The sequence below is a fragment of the Centruroides sculpturatus genome, unplaced genomic scaffold (genome assembly GCF_000671375.1).
Source record: "Centruroides sculpturatus isolate CEXI.00-Female unplaced genomic scaffold, Cexi_2.0 scaffold558, whole genome shotgun sequence".
NCBI lineage: Eukaryota > Metazoa > Arthropoda > Arachnida > Scorpiones > Buthidae > Centruroides > Centruroides sculpturatus.
Window position 1 is genome coordinate 171,422 of NW_019384839.1, and position 21,534 is coordinate 192,955.

At 31.2% G+C, this 21,534-nt stretch overlaps 1 protein-coding gene across 1 annotated transcript; it reads right to left on the reverse strand.

Annotated features, from left to right (window-relative positions):
* Positions 1 to 5,320: 5,320 nt before the first annotated feature.
* Positions 5,321 to 21,069, reverse strand: LOC111630271 (cholesterol 7-desaturase-like). Its single transcript, XM_023374352.1, has 6 exons — positions 21,042 to 21,069; positions 19,146 to 19,283; positions 15,379 to 15,557; positions 15,076 to 15,309; positions 5,708 to 5,881; positions 5,321 to 5,622 (listed from the first exon to the last, which is right to left on the reverse strand). Exons 1-6 carry the CDS (start codon positions 21,067 to 21,069, stop codon positions 5,467 to 5,469), a joined length of 909 nt encoding a protein of 302 aa, XP_023230120.1. The 3' UTR covers positions 5,321 to 5,466.
* Positions 21,070 to 21,534: the final 465 nt, after the last annotated feature.

Genomic DNA, 21,534 nt, shown 5'->3' on the forward strand with positions numbered 1-21,534 from the left:
TTATTATTATTTTTTAAAGCACGATTGGTTATAAAATTAAGATGAAATTCAATAATATTATTAATAAATGTTGTCAATGTAATGCTCATTTTATAATAAGTAATAGATGTGTAGATATATTTTTAATTTTAAATAGCTTTCAAAATATTCAAAAAATAAAATTAAATTATTTGACAATGAACTACTATATAAATATATATATATAAATTACGTGTATATATATGTATAGGCAAGTAAACAAAGTATTCATAGAACTAATGCATTTTGAAGGAAAATAGTACATTTTTTGAAGGCGCTTCAGTACGTTTTGAAATTTCATTGCGGCAACACTGCGTATAACGGTTTCATCGATTCGATCCAAAACCAGTTTTGGACTGATAGCCGCCTGCCTTCCAGATATTTCACCGTTTTCCCCCATTATGTGAATCTCGAGTAGATTTATAACTTAACCCAACCGAAAGGAGTTTACTGGTATGTTTTTACGTATGATAGTTCTATACTTGACAAAAGTTTTAAACTTTTAAAATATTTGATATATTTATTGTGCTTTTATTCTTATTTTTCATGTTCTATTACTTACAGATTTCAATGTTAACTAGTGATATTACGAATTAGTATGGCGGTACTTGTAAATTTTTGTCCCAGATAGTGACTCTGCCCTGGAAACCAGCATCTCAACTAAACATGTATCTCTCGAAACAAATTAACTCGGCCGACTAGCCTACATTAATAATGTTTTGTTCTTCATTATATGGTTTTGAGCCATAACTTTTTAAAATAAATCTTCAATATCGCAATTGCATTCTGAATCGCTAGCCATGATAAAGGGCTAAAATTAAAAACTAAATTATAAAAAGTTATTACTTGAAATAAAATGTGTCGTAGATATCCATACCTAGTACGAAAAATATTTTTCAATTTTATGAATGTACTTTTGAAGAAAATTTTAATTATATATCGCTTTGTAATGAAACGTATATAAAAATAATATAAAATTTCTTTACTTTTAAAATCTCGAAACAATTCATTTAGTCAAATAGGTTTCTACGAGTGGCTAATACATAGAATCAGAGACGATCCTAATACGTGTGCAGTGTGCATGCATTCATTCGGGCTGCCAAATCCAGAGGGTGCAGATACTGATCAATGTGAAATGCTTGTTTTGTCGCATCAAAAGTATATTTCAAAAAACGCGACAGGGTTGTTGTAAATATTAAACGTTTCTCACCATAGCTGTAAAAATCTACATATGTTAAAAGAAAAAGTTCATTGTCTAAACTAAATATAAATATACTTTAACAAAAAATTTGTTCGACATTTTCACCATAAAATTTATGAAGACATAAAATTGTTTTGTGGATGCATAAAAATGCGAAATTTGTTTTAGTTGGCCGTGCCTACAATTTTCAAATGAAATTAGTGTGTGGAATAAGAATGGCTTTAAGGATTTAAATAATTTGAGTAAAGCTGGCAAAAGATAGGAAAATCATAAATGTCCCATAGATTCTATGGCAGAATTGAAGCAATTTTGAAATCAAAGCAGAATAGAATTTAACATTAGTGTATAATATAAAATAAATATTGAAAATTATAACAAGATACTTACGGCTAATGTATTTTTTAAATTTATGCTTAGAAATTAAAAATTTTCAAATTTTAATTATGTTTCGCCACTTTTTTTAATTCACAGTTAAGTTACGCATTTGAGAAGAAAGTGGAGTATCAAATGAAAAAGTAATAAATTACATTTTTGATTGTAATTATTAAACGGATAATTACAATCAAATTGAAACTTTTTTTCGGGTAATCAAAGGAAAATTTTCTGTTGTGTTCGCATTTCTGCTGTTGACTTCCACAATGAGTTGATAGATTTTAAGTTTTTTTATAGAATTTCAGTTGTGGAGATATAATTACTAAATTGTAAAATGAAAAATATGGTAAAATGTTTGTATACATTTTCCAGCGACAAGATTTTTTCTGTCTTCAAAATATCGTTTCAGTTTGTGTTGAATTTTTATTCGTAAAACAAAGTAAATAAAAGATGATAAAATTCTTGTCAACAGAATTAGGTCTTTATTTTGTTAACCCCTAAAATGGAGCTATTTATAGAGGAATAAACAAATTTGTTTTGTTCATCAAAACTGTCATTCAGCGGATGTGAAGAAAACAATTTTATTTTTAATATAAAAGACGGTCTAAACTTGTATTATGATTTATCAAAAATACTTTTAAAAATTATAAAATATCTCGTGACAAAGATAAAACAATTAAATTTAATCGTGTTGGCCAAATAAATTGTATAAACATACATTATGAAGATATGCACGAGAACGAAAAATACAGTCGAACATTAATTTTCATACTTAATTCGTTAAAAAACTCGTTCATAAACTGAAATATATTTTCTCACTAGCAGGTAATCTTGGCGTTGCCCGTGCAAAAAATAGAGATGTTGCGCCCGAAGTTCAAACGTTAAACTTGTACAGCAAGCAGAAGTACAAGTTTCACTCATGGGATATTGTTGTAAAATGTCAGAAACGATTAACAACGACGAATGTTACCAGCGAAGAATAATAAAGAAATGAAACTATTTTAAAGTATTTACATGATGTGTAATAACATTAAATAATTACTTTTAATTAGCATCGTGTTTGGGAGCATCTGTCAGTGCTGTATCTTCTTTATTAACTTATTTTTTATAGCCTAGGTGTAATTCATTAAATTTTTAAATAATTATTCGAGAGATTCTTGTGAATTTTGTGTTGAGAAAGAAATTGTGGATGCCTGGCATATTTTGGCTAAATGTGAGCGTCTTAAAATGCTACGTGAAGAAGTTTTTGAGTGTGAAGTACTTACCAGGTCTTGATTTCTTAAAATTTTATCAGTACGATGTTATCAATTTAAAGTGTTTTGTTTTCTAAAAAAATCTGTTCATCTTTTGTTTTAGGCGGCGTGATTCCTCTACTATAAATTTAGCCATGTTGCTGGTGTTGTTTGGGAGCATCTGTCAGTGCTGTATTTGTTTTTATTTATTGTTTTTTTGGATTTTATGGACAGATGCTTCCAAACTTTAACTTTAACCAACTATTACATTTGATTTTCAATTCTTTAANTGAAAATTAATTGAAAAAGTCAACCTCAGCATAAATATATAAATAAAGAAAACTTTAGACTTGTGGCATAAGAAGAGTTTTTGCAAATTTCACAGTAAGACTCAACATGTAAATAAAGATCACATTACGCATAAGATCACATTAATTAAAAAAATTGTACATAAAGCAATGATGCAATGATAATAAATAGGAAAATTAAACATCGGCACAGAAAAGGACTTCGAGCTGTACTTTGTCTCTTAAGATCGTTGCACATACATTAATTCGGTAGAACCTTAGAGCATACCTCAACAGTATCAGTATTAAGTTTCGAGAAATAGTTTATGAATTAGTGAGAAGAGATGAAATCAGATGAGAAGTGGGGTGTCCAGGTTTCATGGTAGTTAAGCATGTCTTTTTATATCGAGTTTATAAAAAATTATTAAAATTAATTTAATTTATTTGGTTATGAGAACGCGACACGTGAGCTATCTGCCAGGGAGGATGCATCCCAGAAAGACTTTTATGTAAATCTGTTCCAAATATAAGTGTTATTAACGCAAAGAAAACCCAGAAAAATTCACGTGGCCATTTTGTTGGCCTTGCACGAACCTACAACTGACTATTGGCGATTAGTGGTTTTATCCGCTAGGTTACTTGAGAGTATTATAAAATTCCATTGCTGTTTGTCTGTCTCTGTCTTTCCTTAATCTCCAGAACAAAGTTACATAAACGTCAAGACCAGACATGAAAATCATAACAGATTGAGGATCAAATTAACTATATGTGAACTTCTGATTTGTACCGCAAGTCATATTATTTCAATTTAAAAACTTTCTGTCAGAGTTAGATACATAACCAGCACGAATCTATTGCTAAGAGAGAAAGTATGACGTACAGTGGCAAAACACTACTACACTTTATGCAGGCAAGTGCTATGTGGTACCTATCGCAGTAATGCCTTAAATACCACGTGCCAAACTATACAAGAATTGAAACTCTTCGTGATTATGAACGTTTTGTAAGTTAAATTGTCTAATAAACGGTTCATGTTGTTTGTATACGAGGCATAGATCTTTGAATCAACTGCTCCCACATGACGTTGCTGCTATCGCTTCGCAGTCCAGATGGCAATAAAGGCAATAACGATATTGCAATGAGCGTTATTTTTCGTTTTTGAATCTCTCCCCTTTATGCCTCCTTACAAATTAGTCGAACGGATGAACAAACAAACAAACATATACATGAACAAATAAGTATCAATAAATAATTGACTAAATCTTTTCCGACCCAACAAAATAAAACAAAGCTTTATTTTTTACTTTGTTTCTTGCATTTCATGCATAAAAATGCCAACATATGAAATATCGTATAATATTACCGATATCTATATGAATTTTATATATTTATTACAAGCAAAATGTTTATATATGGCGAACAGAAACCGAAATCGAGACTAATATTTTATATAAATGTGCTATAGACTCAAAACAAGTACTTTATACAAACTCTCCCAAATATCATGTTTATATCGATTTGATTTTAATTCTAAATTAATTAGTTATAATTTTATTTTTAGTTTCAGTTTCGGCGCAAAAACCAGTGTTTGAATTATTACAGTGTTTTTATATTTTATTTTATTTAAGCACGTTTAAACACGAGTTCGTGGATATCCTTTACATTATGGAATGTCAATTAACATGGTTTTCGTTAAATCATAACATTTCTAAAATTATTTATAATGCTAGTGTTAATTTAAAAAATATTTCAGATTTACGTTAGAATTTTCAGCGGGTGAACAAAATTGTGCCACAAACACCCACGCGCGCACATGTTTGTGTGGCATAATTTTCTTCACAAATCAATTCACAAATATTTTTGAGGTCGGTTGTACAATAGTTATTCGATTTTCTTTTATTGTCGTTACTATTTATTACTAGATTTAACAATGTAATTTCTATTTTTAATTTTCTCTTTATTCGTGTTTCTTGTGCTATACTAATTTAACATTCAAGATAAATTAGAAATAGTCTTTTATTTAGTTACTTTACTTTCAAATGAATTTTGATGTTGATTAGCGAAATGGTTTAAGATACGTAAACAGAATTAAAAATTAACAAAACACAATTACTGTATTTTTATTTTGAATTTCATACCATGAAGATATTTAATTACTAAAATACAAAAGCGAAAATAGATTTTTACATAATAAATTACTATTCAGCAGTAATTTTAAAGCAATACATCAATATTTAACGCAATAACACGAATTACAATTCAAAATTAATTATGATAATAAAAAGCCAAAATTTAAAAAATATATGTAATTTCGGTCAGAAGCTCTTTATTAATTAAAGTATGGCATTGCTTCTAATCACCAACTAAGATCATTTTCTTCAACCTTTGGGCTGTTTTCACTGTAAAACTGAGAGTACCATTTTCTATATTTGGCAATTGTTCTGTCTTCTGATACATAAACTGGATTCTTCAAATACATTTTGTAATTCCATATTCGAATGTCCCGTTCAAGCTATTAAAATAAATATTTCCATTTATTAATACACGCGTTTCTTGTATATTTTCAAATTTCAGTAATTGGAATAATATAATCTCACCATATAACATTCGAATAAAAACATAACATAATCACGTATGCCTGTAAATCGAGAAGGAGTATAAAATTGTCGAATCAATCTCAGTCGAACTGGTCCTTCCGGTATCATGCCATATACGAATATACCGTTTCCATATATACTTTTGAATTGAACATACATTATTGCGGGTCCAATCTAAAAAATTAAATATATTTGATAATAATACATAAGCAATCGTTTTATAAAAGTTGATTTTTGTAGACGCATTTAAAATTTATTACTTATATCTAAATATATAAAATTGCTTGTCCTGACTGACTCACTCATTCATTCACTGATTCATCATCGCCCAGAGCAAACCGCTTAACCTAAAGAGGTGAAATTTGGTACACAGTTAGGGTACGTCATGGAAACGCACACTAAGAAAGGATTTTTCGAAATTCCAACGCGGGGGGGTGAGGGNTATCCTACGATAGATGGCGCGCGTTTACACGAGCATTCGAGCACAGCGTGTTCGATCGATTTCAAATTGTGAAGACCATTTCCCCGTTCAAAAAATATCTATATATATATGCATTTGTGAACTGTTATTTACGATATTTATAATAATTTTTGTTTAATCACTTTATTTCAACTTTTTTTTGCTAATTATGTATTCGTTCGAACTTCGTTAAAATCTTAACTGTACCCCGGACAACAACCGCAGTTGTAAGAAGAAATTCGCGTATTTTACCGATCTAGGTATTCTTCTTTTTCAAATTTTAATATCGACTCAAAATAATTTAAAAAGACAATTTACAATAAAACGGTTTATTATTCAACTATCAGAAATTTCACAACATGCCAAGGAAGAGAGGAAGGAGAAATTAAATAATTAAATTTATAAAGGATTAAAAAATATATATATAAAAATGGGGAATATCGCGCTTCTGACAATCGCTGCGAGTGTATGGGTAAATTTGGTGAATCCGTGCATCTCGCATGGACAACTGTATGTGGCTGGCTCACGCGTCGAAAAACCTTCTGATTTATTCGTGTACAAACCAGACGGTAAAACAAAATGTATATCGTGTATCCACAAACACTCCAATAAATAAATAGAATTGAAACGATACTTTGAAATGTTTTACCGATGAAAATGAATAATAATCATAATAAGTTTCAATAAAAATGATAAAATGTAAATTTTTTATCATAACGAGTTTGCTTGAATTTCTTTTCTTCTGAGATCGCAGCAATGCGCGACGGGTAAGCTAGTAATAAATAAATGTATGCACCTGATTAAATTTATTATTATTTACGTAAAATAAGTAATTCACTTTTAGTTATAGTTAGTTAGAGTCTTTTTATGACGCTCAGTTATAAGGACTGTAATCATCTAACGCAGTAATTATAAAATTTACATACAAAAATATAAGGGGTAATTGAGCAACAACTAATGGGCTAATGGGGTACATCAACAAAAAAGGTTGAGAACCACTGGTTAACATTATGGACAATTTCCTTATATGCACACGTCACACTTCAAATGTAACAACATATCTAAAAATGAATACGAAGAAATAAACAGATAGCCGTTTCCAAAAGAAGTGATACCTCCAAAGACATATAAGCTCAATTTTCAGAAGCCTGATTTTCGGGTCCTTAATAGCTTGGGAAACGGGTCCTTAATATTTGGACAAGGAGCCGTTTTGATTAGAGCTACGTGCTCGACAAGTTTCGTCCAAGTCGGAGACCCGAACGACCGATCCTCTCTTTGTAAGAGGGATTTTCATGCGGTTTCAGCCAGTTCACAACGGGAAGTCAAAACGACTAGAAACAGGACCTAAAACCCCAGAACCATAAATAATGGCTGAAGTTTCTTCGATACGTTTGGATTCCAGAGCAATGGGCTTAAACTACTCGATCGTCCGGATCTAACTGCTCTTTGGAAAAATCGTCATATAATTTCAAATAACTCGGGTTCTTGAAAGTATTTTACAAGACGTTTAAAAATTATTCTGTATTATACCGATTTATTTTCACCGTTAAGAATTTATCAAAGACAATTTGTAAATATTTTCAGAACAGCAACGTAATTACAATCACACCAGAGAAATGGACGACGTGATCCGAATGACCCTTTGAGCGAGGAAATAAAAAGTATTCATTGCATTAAACACAATAACGCAATTTCTGTAATCCCCCACTCGATGGGGTTTATCAATAAACAAAAAATAGAAAATAATCCCGGATTTCCAATGGCGAGTTCCTTTCTTCTCTACTCTTGTAGGAGCCGTACGCTAAGCAAAAGCTTTTTTTCACGCGTTACTTACTCGAATTATTACGCTGCGTACACACTAGGCGTTTTTAAACGCGCGTTTGATGAACCAAGAGTTCTGCATAGGCGTACACACTCAAACGCGCGCTTTTGGCCAAATGGCGTTTATAGATTTTTCTTAAAATGCACGTTTAGCGGATGTCAGCCGAGCGCTTTCAGATATATGTACTGCCATGTTACTATACATTCGATCGCATGCTTTTGAGTAGAGTGGACGTACGTTGACCGAAATGGAAAACGATCATTTCGATACTGATCTATTTATTGATGAAATCTAAAGGAGACTAACCATTGTCAAAAGATTTTATAGATATTTTAAAAGAATTAAAAAAACTTGGGTTTACTTCGTCTCAGTTTTGGTTACAACGTCACAAACATTCCATGTGTCAGTCTATCTCGTAATATCGGGTGCACCCAAAATTCTCTTTGCCTCTGCCATCGTCTTTTATAGCGACGATGGAGGCGAGGTACAGAAGCAATTACTTTCACGTCCATTTCAAAACTGAGCCAGTGCGTATGCTCCACTAAACGCTTGTCTAACGCCGAGCTAACGCCTGGTGTGTACACTGCTAACGCGCGTTTAACGCAACGCAAAACGCCTAGTGTCACAGCCTTATCGTTATTCGCAAACAATTAGAAGGAATTTAAACGTTTTCTATATGAAAACCTTTCTATATACAGTAGAACCTCGATTAATCCGGACTAGTTGGGGATGAAGGTAATCCGGATAAGGAAAAATTCGGATAATCGGAACAAACACTTTAATTTGTCTTTTTATGATAATACAACACGTTTTCTTTTCGATGTCATATCGGTAATATTAAAAATAAATACTGTATTTAAATCGTGATCAAATTCCAAGAAATAAACGTTCGTATTGAATTTGGACTACTACTGACCAGTGCTAACAGACTAGCTATTGTTTAAAAGGACCTGTGATGGCTCAAAAAGACGGATTTTATAAAATAAAAAGCAGTTGAAACTACATATTTATGAATAAAAATTTCACAAACTATTTATCGTTTTATCATGAGTAAAATTTTTTCGTCGCGTTCTCGGCTTTTAAGTAATGCATAAACCTTCGAGGCCCTTCGGTCCGCGAGGCATAGGCGGTGGCCCACGTTGCCCATGCCTTACGCCGCCTTTGGTCATAGAAATGATGTAATTTGAATATAAATCTATCTATATATATATATATAAATGGACGTGTGTGTCCCTATATTTCACTTTTCAGCCAAAACTACACATCGCACATGAATGGTGTTTGTATGTGGTAGTAGCCCCAAGTCTCCATTCGTGCACTATGGTGGTTGCGTCTCGATAGCTATAAGGGTGCGGGAGATATGGGGTTGAAAGTGGTTGAAAGTGGAAGATTTTCTATTTCGATTTTAAAAATTTTCGAATTCGAATTGGTTCGATTATAGAACGATTGTAAACGTTCCAGAAAATTGATCAAATTGAAAATAGTTCGTTTGACTGGACGTAAAAATTCTCTAATTAGTCTGGAAACGGGGGACCTAATTCTTGCATTTTGTAAAAACGGGTAAGATTGGCTATAATGTAATTATCTTAATCTTCACTATCGTTACTTTTTGCCCACAAATAAAAACCCAGCGAAGCGAGTCCTTGCAGCTAGTTTTAAAATATTTAAAAAGAAAGGATCTAAACAGAACTTGGATAGCTATCGCCCAATTACTATTATTCAGAGTATAACTAAAATAATTGAAAAGGCTTTCTATAGATAATTTTTTGAATTTCTGAATAAATATAAAATTATATCTAATAATCAACATTGTTTTAAAAGAGAGGCCTCTAGAATTTATGCTTTGACTCATCTTAAACAATGTATTAGTTACAATCTCGATAATTCAAATATTGTAATAACAGTGTTAATTGATCTGCATAAGACTTTTGATAGCGTAGATATTCAAATATTAAAACAAGAATTGTTTAAAGTCGGATTGAGAGAAGTGCCATTGGAATGGCTAATATCCAATTTATCAAATTGTACGTACTATATTAAGGTAGAAAATTCAATATCAAAACCTTTTCTAGTGAATAAAGGTGTCCCACAGGGATCAACTTTGGACCCACTACTTTTTAATATATATGTAAATAATATTGTAGAGACTATTTCCGAGAATAATATTATATAGTATGCTGATGATATTGTTATAACATATGCAGATTCAAATCTTCAATAGGTTGAAAATAATATAAATTGTTTTGTGGCTAAATTAAGTAAGTATATGGTAAATAATAATTTAAGTGTAAATGAAAATAAAACAAAAAATATTTGTTTGTGAAATAAAAACAAAAATGTTAATTTAGAAGATATACAAGTAAGAATAAATAGTAAACGTATTCAAAGAGTTAATACTGTAAAATATTTAGGTATTGAAATTAATGATAAATTTCAATGGAATAATCATATAAATAATTTAACACTGCCTTTGTCTAGATTTATTAGAATACTGAAAAAATAATGAGTTTTTTGAATTTTGAGACTGTTTTGCGTTTATCTCACGCTTACATAAAACCCAAACTTCGAAGTGGTATTTCCGTATGGGGTACAGCTTCTTTTTTGTATTGAATAGGTTGCAAGTTATACAAAAAAAAACTTTATAAGAGCGTTATATAAGTTACCTTATGATTCTTCTGTCACTTTTTTATAACCAGACCAAAATTTACAAAAGAAAAGCTTTATATAAAAAAACAAGTTCTTCTAGAAAGTTTTAAGCTAATAAAAATGGGCAAGAAAGAATCTTATATAAGTAATGAGTTCGATAAACACTTTAGGCCTTCTAACTACAACTATCGATCGAAAAATAATTTAATTCTATCAAAAGTTAAGCAATGTTTTGGACGAGACGTACCAATATTTCAATTTGTATATAACTGGAATGCTTTAAGAGAAGATTACAAAGATTTCAGTACTTACTGGCAATTTAAACGGACTGTAAAAAAATTGAGCTGTGATTAGTTGTTTGTATTTTTATTTTATTATTATTTATTTTTTTCTTCTCTTCGTTCTTTTTATTGTTTTGTTGATTGTATATCATATGTAGTCTGTATCTAGTTTTTTTGACCTTTGAAAAAAGCCAATGGTCATAGGGTCGTTTGGTTAAATAAATAAAATAAAATTTTTGTTTTGTAACGAGTCGTTTTACGTATCAGTACTAATAAGCGGTAGCGTAGTTCTAGAAGTATTTTTACGCTAATTTTGCTCTTCGGTTTTGTCAAAGTGTACACGATATTATAAACTGCCATTAGAATTATTGAATAGATTGTAAAAGCTCTAAAATCGTGTAATAATTGATCTGACAACCGACAAGTGGCACGACTTACAGGAGGCTAATCATTCATAGCCTATGGACTTGCAAACAGATTTCTAACATACTTTCATGCCGTACAATGAAGTGAGATATTGGTTTGTAATAAGGTTTCTCCGAAAATAAAATTATGCCTGTTGTCCTAGATAAGATTTGAAGCAACGATAAAACTTCCGCCGAAATTTGAGACGAAATTTCTGTGTTAATAACAGTTATGTTTTATCAATTTTAATTACTTATTAGTTTTGCCCACCAATATTTCATTAATAGTATTTAGCAATATTTTTGGGTTTGATTTTTGTTTTAAATATGATTAAATTAAACAGATGGAACAGCGAATAAACTTGCTGTTTTTCACTGTTAAGCGTAATTATCTGTATTCATCTATATGCGTATATAATAGAAAAAAAGATTGTTAGGTGGGCAGAATGTTTATTCTAAGACTTTGTTTTATTCCCTTCTGCAGATATCGCGCGGCAAATTGCTAAAATTTTTTTCATTATTTTGTACAATTCATTGTCAGGTTTAGCAAAATGCCATCTGTGTACTTTTGGAAAAAATGTTTGTCTTTGATCGAAATGTCAATGCTACGTAAATTTTCTGCACTTACTCATAGTTGAGAGATGATCAGTAGGAGTAAAAATGGCTAGAAGGAGTTGTAATATTTGTGTTTTAGGAATGAATGATGTCTTAAGACGAGGTATGTGAAATGTCTGAAATTTTTCTTGTTCTTTATAGAAATGATATAAGAAAATATTTTCAAAACGTCAGTGCCAAAAACAGATTAACGTATTTTTCAGAAATGTTTAGAATATTTGTATCTCTTTAATATCGGATGTGATAACGCTTTATAATAGTGCCCTGCCACACGCATATTGTTAAAGTGCCAAATTTCACCTTTAATATCTGAAATACCAAAGAATCGATGTGAATGAAATCTAAAATATTTAGTTTCCGCGATTAAGACTACGGAAATGGTAATGCTGAATAAATTTGTTGCATCGCTCTGGCCTTAGGAATACCAATATTTAGCATTTTTTGCATTAGATTTACAACTACAGAGATTCTCCGGAAACAAAGCTACCGAAAAACGTTCTTAATAGCTTTTTGAAAGCTGACTATATATTTTGTGGTGTTTTAATAGGCTTTATTTTCAGATATTCAAATGTTTTATAATTAACTTCTGTCTTATATTTTAAAATTTATTTGGTCAATCGTTTACCTCGAAACGTGATACTTTTCCATTACTTTTAAAGAGGATTGTATTTATTAATACAATCTTGATGATTTAAAGGTAGAATATTGATAAAGTAATATTTCATTGACTGGTTCTTATGTACTGTACCTATAGATAAAAAGGAAAAGTATTAAAATCGTGAAAAATTTGACCCTCGTAGATTTTTGCCAATTTGCATGCTTTGAGACTTTTTCTTTACTGCTGTATATATAGATGACAGAATGTATGTTTTTCTCTGTTTTTATATTTCTATTATGTATTGTATTACATATATACATTATATCTATTCTCTGGAACACTGAGAAAAAGCAGCAGGCTCTTACCTGACTGTCACATGATTATAGTATTATTATGAACAATAATCTCTTATAAAATTATTAATGATTAAATTAAATTAATTAATAAATATATGAATTCCTTCCAAAAGCTGGTAAAAACGGGTTGAGAAAGTAGAGCTCAGCAGAACTATCTAAATAAAAAAACGTTGTGACAGTTTTCGTTGAAAATACTGAAAGCAAAGTTCACAATAAGACTCAACATGCCAATAAATTGCACATTACACTGACTGAAACTACGAAGCTATCATCACGATAATAAATCGGAAAAACAAGCATCGCTACTTAAAAACGGTTCGAGCGTTACTTTGAGCCTTAAATTGTTAACTACATTAATTCAGTTAAACGTAATACCCCGTTCGAACCGAGCATTTCGATCTAGATTCTGACCAAGGTCGGAGACTGTTCCGTGGTGCGACTTCTCTCGACCGTTTCAATCTCGACTGAAACGAGGTTAAATCGCGATTGACTCGAGAGAGTTCTCGAAACTAGATCCAGTCATAAGAGAGATCCCACAATCCTACGCGCGCGAGAGAATACAAGATGGCTGCTGGACACGTGTCCTGCTGGCTGGCGACAGAAAAATAAAAAAGATTTCTGGGGAGACTACGACATCTGTCTATTATTAGATATACGGCAAGATAAAGTATTTATTTCTAACCAAAACTTCCATGTTGTTTGTTGGTGTTCGTGACTTACCGCTTAGTTATGTCAGTATTATCATCGCGTGTAATAGCCGGGTTCTTCTCTAGCGGATTGCCTGTGCGAACAGCATGACGGTCGACTGGCGACAGTCACAATTCAGATTGTAGGTGAATCGAAATCGAAGTGAGTCGTGGATTGTGTGCGAACGTAGTATAAGAACATCTTGTAGTAGTATCAGTGAAAAACTTTGATACAAAAAGTAAAGCTGGAAACTTTTTTCTCTGAAAATGTTTGTTTCCTCGATTTATTATCCAGATGACAATGGTTAATGCAAAATTTCCTTTATTTGTGGTTCGGATAATGTGCACTTTGTTTACATGTTGAGTCTCACTATTTAATCTTTTTCAACTATTTTTATTCCATAACTTTTAAAAGTTTTTTTTATTCACCTGCATCTGCTGAGCTTTAATTTTTCAACTTAGTTACACCAGATTTTTATGAGATAATCACTGTTTTAACTAGTAATTTAAATATTTTCTTTTAACACAACCAACAACACACTTACACTAACTTATGTTAATTTAAAAACTAACTTTTGATGTTGCTAAGTTAAAGGAATAATAAGAAGTCTCTTGTTCGTTTTATTTGAACAAAACAAAATATTTCATTCTCTATTTAAAATAAAAGTATAACCTATGATATATAAATATATATCATACTATATGAAGATTCTTAGTATTTCAATTCGGAAAATTATCTCTGTAAAGAATATGTATTTGTGAAATATTGAACACTTTAATATCACTAAAAGTAATTACAGTAGAGCGTCGATTATACGAAAGACAATCATTCGAAACGTCAATTATCCAAAATAATTCCAGTCGGAAAATTTAAATTTTCGCCAGTGCTGTGGCGCTGCAATCTATGGCTATGTCTTGGGCTACTAAAATATTTTACGTTTTTGATAATAAACTAACTTCTGAAGTATAATTTTTTATTGTTTTCATATTTTTCAATATATTTATTTTGTTCATACAAAATAAAAAAAAATTTTAACAATAAAATAGTCTTTGTTATACTTAACATCGACGAAAATTTAACGCGAAGCGACACGCAACGGAGAAAAATGTCAAGATGAGATAAATTAATATATTTTTTCATTCATAATCGGTATATTTCGTTTAACACCAGTCTCCAATTGATTCGGATAATCGACGTTCTACTGTGATTATATTTTGAGTCTATTTACCAGCTTGAACAGAGTGCAAAAAATGCTGAATATGTTCTCAATATAATGCATGTATTGAAAATAAATTTACTAAATTGTGAAATTATTTCTGTCATATACGCATTATTTATTTCGATTCGTAAAATCTATGAATCGTTTTGGGCAATCTGTTGAAAATTATCGAAAATTATTTTATAAATTTTTACACATATATGTATTTTTGAAATCTTTTCAAAAAATTGTGCACCGTAGTGTAAAATTAAACACCTATAATATCTTATTAATTAATTACCTGTCGAATATCAACAGATAGCCGTAGTACAGATATCCCGAACAATTTAATAGTGGTAATGCCTTCATATTTGCAACAGTAAAATGTTTCCTCACATACTGGAAGGCGAGATATATTGATTATAGTCTGAAAATATTTCCACCAATTTTCCGGATGCAAAGTAATTCTAGACGAAATACCAAATTTGTGAACACAATTGATATGAGCGAAATCTGCTGCATTTTCCATAATTTCCTGTGGTATAAAAATAAAAAGTCATAAATAATATATTTATTTATTTTGCACTGTGTTGTTTATAAATACCTGAATATGACAATTCAAAATGTGTTCACTACGAGCTTTATAGAACATTAGTCGATTCTCTATTTCTGGTATAACTGGAGGTTTCCACAGAGGAGGTTGGCCTTCTGCATGATGCCACACGTAAATAAATCCATTTTGTTCGATGGTTTCCCAACTTTTTATTTTAGCCACTTCTGGAACTAAGTTTAAATACATTTTTTTACTGTGTGTTCTATTTAATATCACTCAAAAAACAAAAGATGTCTTTTCAGCATTGTAAGAATATAAAAGTCTGGTGCAATGGTTTTATTGAAACGTTGAAAGTAGAATTAATTAATTCGATTAATAAGACACACGTAAATCGAATTACACTTTAGTAGTAATACATATAATTTTGTAAAGTTTACCATTACCCCCCGAAAATTTTGTTATTATTCTATCTATATAAATATATTAGTATTTGTGAATTGTTATTTTTACTACATTATTTGTATAATTTCAGTTATAATTATTTTAATCCTTTTGCTATTAATGAATTCGCTTTAATTAATCAGTTAGAAATTTATTTTGTATATTAAAGTTTAAATTTACTTTATATCATTTTTTTGTTGTAGCTGATGGTATAAAAAAACAACTGTTAGCTATCAGATAACACGTCTTTTAGACCCATATCTCTAAGAAAAGATGCGTATGTAAACGTGACACCGAGATTGTTTATCTATCAACTAACGGTGTAAAAAAATTTTGTCTATTTTTCCAATTTTAGGGACCCCTTTTCAAATTTTAGTAATTGATTTAAAAAAATTTAGATAAACAAATTAGAATAATAAAGAAAGAAATTAATTGTTATATATCTTACAACATGAGAAGAAAAGGATGGGAGATGCCCAAAGTTCCTCCTTTATCGATGGTGTTATATGACCGATGGTATCACATGAACGCACATAATTTTTCATTGACAAAAGAGGAGGAGGACCACTAGATAACCAATCATGCATTTTTTAAAATATCTCACCTTTATCCAGAACTAAAGCATGATTGGTGAAAAACAAAGAAAAAAAGAAAGAAGTGACGAAATTATCAGAGAGTGAGAGAGAATTTACAGAGTGGCATAAAATTGAGAGATTGGGAGAGAGTAAGACAGCATTAAGCGACTGACTGATTAACTGGCCGGACAGGGGATTGACCAGATAAGAGACATCCGACCTAGTAAAGGGCCAAATAAAGAAGAAAAATGACGAAAAAAGAGAAGAGAACAGAGAGAGAAAGTAAAACAGGAAGAAATAACAACTGTATTCCTGTTATGTTGTAAGTTGAGCGCAGTACGTATACCAGGGGTGGCCAAAACGTGGCGCATGCACCAAATGTGGCGCATTGGACGATTACAAGTGGCGCTTCAGTTAGTTCTGAGCAAAATTGCCAGATTTGGCTTTTTTGCGATTAAGAATATTATATAAAAAATGAAATTTTTTATAGTCTGTCATGGCAAGTTCATTTGTTGCACAATTTGTTACAGTCTATTTTGCAGATAAAATGAGTGTTCTCCACATAGTAAATTACAGTGAACGCACGTATTTTGAGTCTTGCGATCTTTATTTCCGATCAGTTTACAGGCGTGTAAATGGCAGAAAACATTTATTGTGATTAAAGTTATTCCAAGCTGATCTTGTTCTCAGTGCCAAAAATTGTGGTGCAGGGTAATCTTTACCAAACGAGACTCTGGCAGCAATAGCACCATCATGAAACAATAGCCCTCTCATACAAGAGTATACAAGAGATTATTGTTGACTATTGTAAATTGGTGCTTCAATGAACTGTCATAAATTAATTAATTCAACTGCGTAATAAAGTTATTCCTTTTTCTCTCCTAAGCGAAGCAGATTTATTCTTATTTCTATTTATCAACCCCTAACATTGAACGTAAGATTGTATAAAAATTGTTCGAGTTATATGGCGCATCTGAACTCGTCTGTCAAAAAATTGGCACATGGTATTCAAAAGGTTGGCCACCCCTGACGTATACCCTCGTTAGTTACCCCCTCGTTCTATAATAAAAATAGATCAATTTCCTAAATCGGGTCTTTTAATTTTCTTTTCCGAAAATAAACTCTTGTTATTTGACCTGACGCTGCATTCATCTTAATGAGAGACTCATACCTATTCTTCAGAGTTACACTTACCTTCGCGCCTTAACTTTTTCTTTTGGCTAAATCGGCGGTGTTTCTGACAAAACATACCGGAAAGCAGGACCCTATGCTAAACCGCATAATCTTATTATTGACAGGCCCCCTTACCCCACAATTTGATATCTCTGTTTGTCGCATAGGTAACAAAAGAAAATTATTATAATATTTTGTATAATTTTAAAATATTTTAAAATCATTGCATAATTTAATACAATAACCCTTAAATTTATTTTGCTGTTGTACGTGTGTAAAGGCAGCACATCACATAACCATCAGCAGCAGAGAGCAAAGTAGACGATTGAAACTGTCAGTGTAAGTGGCACTTACCACATCTTTCATCTTTGATTTCAATTTGCCTACTTAGCAGGTCAACAAAACGCAAAAATAAAGAGTTGACAGCAACCCAATCGCTCCATGTGATGCTACACTAATGTGATGTTTTATTAGTTTAGCATGTGATGCTACACTAATGTGTTTTGGTAAACCTGCAAAGACAAGTCATGGCAGTCAAATCATAGAAATCATAGGTGCCATAGAACAAAATTGTATTTTTATTCCATTGCTTATCAAAAACCTGTATAATCTGGTTAAATTTGAACCAGCTGTTGCACTCTAATCCTGGTCGCTAACCTGCCATGGTAGTTAGTAGTAGCAAGTTATACAGACAATTGCCAACTGTAAAAAATATAAGTATAATAGTCACAAGACGATAAATAAAAGACTATCAAGATGCTCACCCAACACTTCACATCAGTCCTTTAGCGTAAATCGTAACTGGGTAGTAAATTTCGTGTGTACTTGTGATCTAATTACAGTGGTACGCATTATCTCAATTCACTATTATAGAAATATGTGGTTAGTTAATAATCTATAAAATATTTTCCATTACCTTGAGAATATCGTATGGATTAACTAAACACTTATTTCTAACTAGGTGGATCGTTTTTCTCAAGATTTCCTAGGTCTAACTTGGCATAAACGTATCACTATGTTGCAACAGCAAAACTTTTGTGCATGAACACTATATGTGCCTGTTGCAGCTTTCAAATAAATAGGTGCTTGTTATCTATTTGTATTAATCATTGATGAATTCCTGTATGTTTTAGTCGTTTTCTCACATGTGTACAATTTTGCATATAAAATAGTGAAAATCAGTTTGAACTCAACTGTGCTATTAATTTTAGTCAAGCAACCTGTTACATTGAAAATAGTTTTATGTGCATTACGGTGTTTATAAAGTTATAAAGTTCCTGTGGAGTCTACTGTATATGCTGCTGTTCGTGCATTCGGTATTTTTCTTAAAAATACCAATAAATCATTTAGCAACGTTCTCCATGCGTGTAAGACAAAGTTGAAAATGTCTGATTCTATGTTATTTTTCACATTAAAATTTTATATTGCATATTGATCTTAAGATCCTGCTACCAATGTAAAGCGTTCATTACCAAAATTCTCGTGTTCAAGAAATTAATTTATTTAATTTTAATCGTCATAATAAAACTAATGCACTATATTCATATTCTCCTACAATGCGAAGAAAAGCAGTTATATGTATGAATTAGCGTAGATGTATTAAGTATACATATATTTAGCACTTCTCACTTTTTTCTGCGTAAGGTATTTTCACGCAAGAACCATCCTGTCCAGCAAATCGCCATCCGTGGAAAGGACATTCGATACAATCCTCGTGAACCTTGCCATCAGTTCCTAAGTGAGCGCCCAAATGAGGGCAATAAGCATCTANTCAAATTTTCAATCTAAATGCTTATAACTTCTATACAACACTGACTAATAATTGAGTTTTTCGTGCGGATTATACACGAAATTACCGATTAAAACATTAAAATCTTCCTTATTAAAAAGTGTAAAACATATTTTATTAAAAATAGATTATTATTTTATAAATAAATTAAATAAAAACTTATCAATTTAAGTAAATCTAACGTTCGACATTGACTTAAACAGGAAATCGAAGCTTAAGAGAAAAAAAGGGAGGTTCTATAAATAGTTTGAATTAATTCTATTATTCTACTGACCTAATTGGTCAGTAGGTGATTGAATGTCCCGTGACGTAATTGGGTGACGTAAATTATAATTAATTTTGTCACACCCCTCGAAAGGGTTGATGAAATGAAGAGTTTATTTTCATCACCCGTTTCCTTTTCCCAGCATTTTCTTTCGTAATTTTGGAAGTTTTCACGTCATAAATAATTTTTTTAAATATAAATTTTACTGCACGAATTTTATTATTTTATTTATTTTTGAATGCTTTTATATTACCAGAAGGTATAATATAATGTTTTTTACGTGTCAATGAATCATAAATTCGATTATTTTCTCACCTGTACATAAAATTATTTTGTAAATAATACAGAAGAATATTAACGTTTAAATAAACGTTAATATTAACGTTTATTTAAACGTTAATATTCTTCTGTATTATTTACAAATAGAATGCTGAAATGATTGTACGTGACTAAAGATTACCCCATTTGTAATTAAAGGAAATTTCTCGCGTTTCTAACTTTATAGAAAACATAATTATAAAAAAAGGAAATAGTAGTAATAGCTGTAAATAGTCTTCTGTCTGCAATTAAATCCTTTAAATATGTTGTAATTACTTGACCTGACAATACTGAGTAAGCCATAAGTTAGAAAAACAATGAGTATTGTATAGAATTTCCAAGTAAGTGCTGTGACGTACTGCTATAATATCGATCGAGTAAGCGATTTTCTTTTGAATTGCCTGTCATTTTATACCCATTGACAGAGTGACTGACTAGATCATTGGACAATGTAATCCTTGCACACTGTTTCATTCCGCAAAGGACACATAAACATAAAATTGCCTTCTCATTGACTATACAGTGCACTTTTATAATTCAAAGATAATGCGTGTGAGAAAATCACTTTTTCCAACACTAAAATTTATAAAATTAACAATTAACAGTTACAATTAACAACTAAATAGTTCAGAATTGTTCGAGAAAGTTTCAGTACATTTATACCATAAATCAGGGGTGGCCAAAACGTGGCGCATGCGCCAAATGTGGCGCATTGGACGATTACAAGTGGCGCTTCAGTTAGTTCTGAGCAAAATTGCCAGATTTGGCTTTTTTGCGATTAAGAATATTATATAAAAAATGAAATTTTTTATAGTCTGTCATGGCAAGTTCATTTGTTGCACAATTCGTTACAGTCTATTTTGCAGATAAAATGAGTGTTCTCCACATAGTAAATTACAGTGAACGCACGTATTTTGAGTCTTGCGATCTTTATTTCCGATCAGTTTACAGGCGTGTAAATGGCAAAAAACATTTATTGTGATTAAAGTTATTCCTATGTGCCTCATGCCTCTAATAGATCAGAGTATCGTCGGATGGCTGAGCAATTAAAGTGGTAGCCTTGCTATCACTCTGGGAAACCTGGAATCGAATCAGGACAAGTCGAAAAATTCTGAGGAATTTTTCGGAAGGTAGTCCGTCTCGCACCACCTACCGCCCCATTGTAGTCTGGCCAAACTCATAATGTGTTTACTAAAACGAAGTCCTCTGAAAGAGTTAAAAAAATAGATCATAGTTAACCATTAATTCTGAGTGATAGTTTTACATATTAAACATTGATATGTGCTTAAAAAAACAAATTTGGAGTGTGAGTTCCATGTGTGAAGGAAGTGAGGATTTGGATATTCCTCACTTCCTTCACACTTACTTGTTAGTGAAATTTCTGAATAAAACTTTGTTTTCTTTTGAATATTTGAATGTAAAAATAAGATAATCCTGTTTTCCTCAATAAATGGTGAGTGAAAATAAGTTATAGACCTACTTTTTCAAAAGAGAATCCACAAAGCTGTGGATCAGCAAAACGGTAAAATAAAAATAGAAATCTCTTTACGAGATTTCTATTTTTATTTTATACATAAACTGTCAAGTTGCTAATTTGATAAATAATTCGAAAATGTATTAGAAAATATTATTTAATCATGAGTTTA

Excerpts from the sequence above, each read along its gene's own strand:
- LOC111630271 (XM_023374352.1), bottom strand. The coding sequence starts at position 21,069 with ATGAGTTTGGCCAGACTACAATGGGGCG. Across the intron at positions 15,310-15,378 it reads TTTTGAATTGTCATATTCAG|GAAATTATGGAAAATGCAGC; the intron begins GTATTTATAAAC and ends TTTATACCACAG. Across the intron at positions 5,623-5,707 it reads TTTTATTCGAATGTTATATG|CTTGAACGGGACATTCGAAT; the intron begins GTGAGATTATAT and ends TTATTTTAATAG.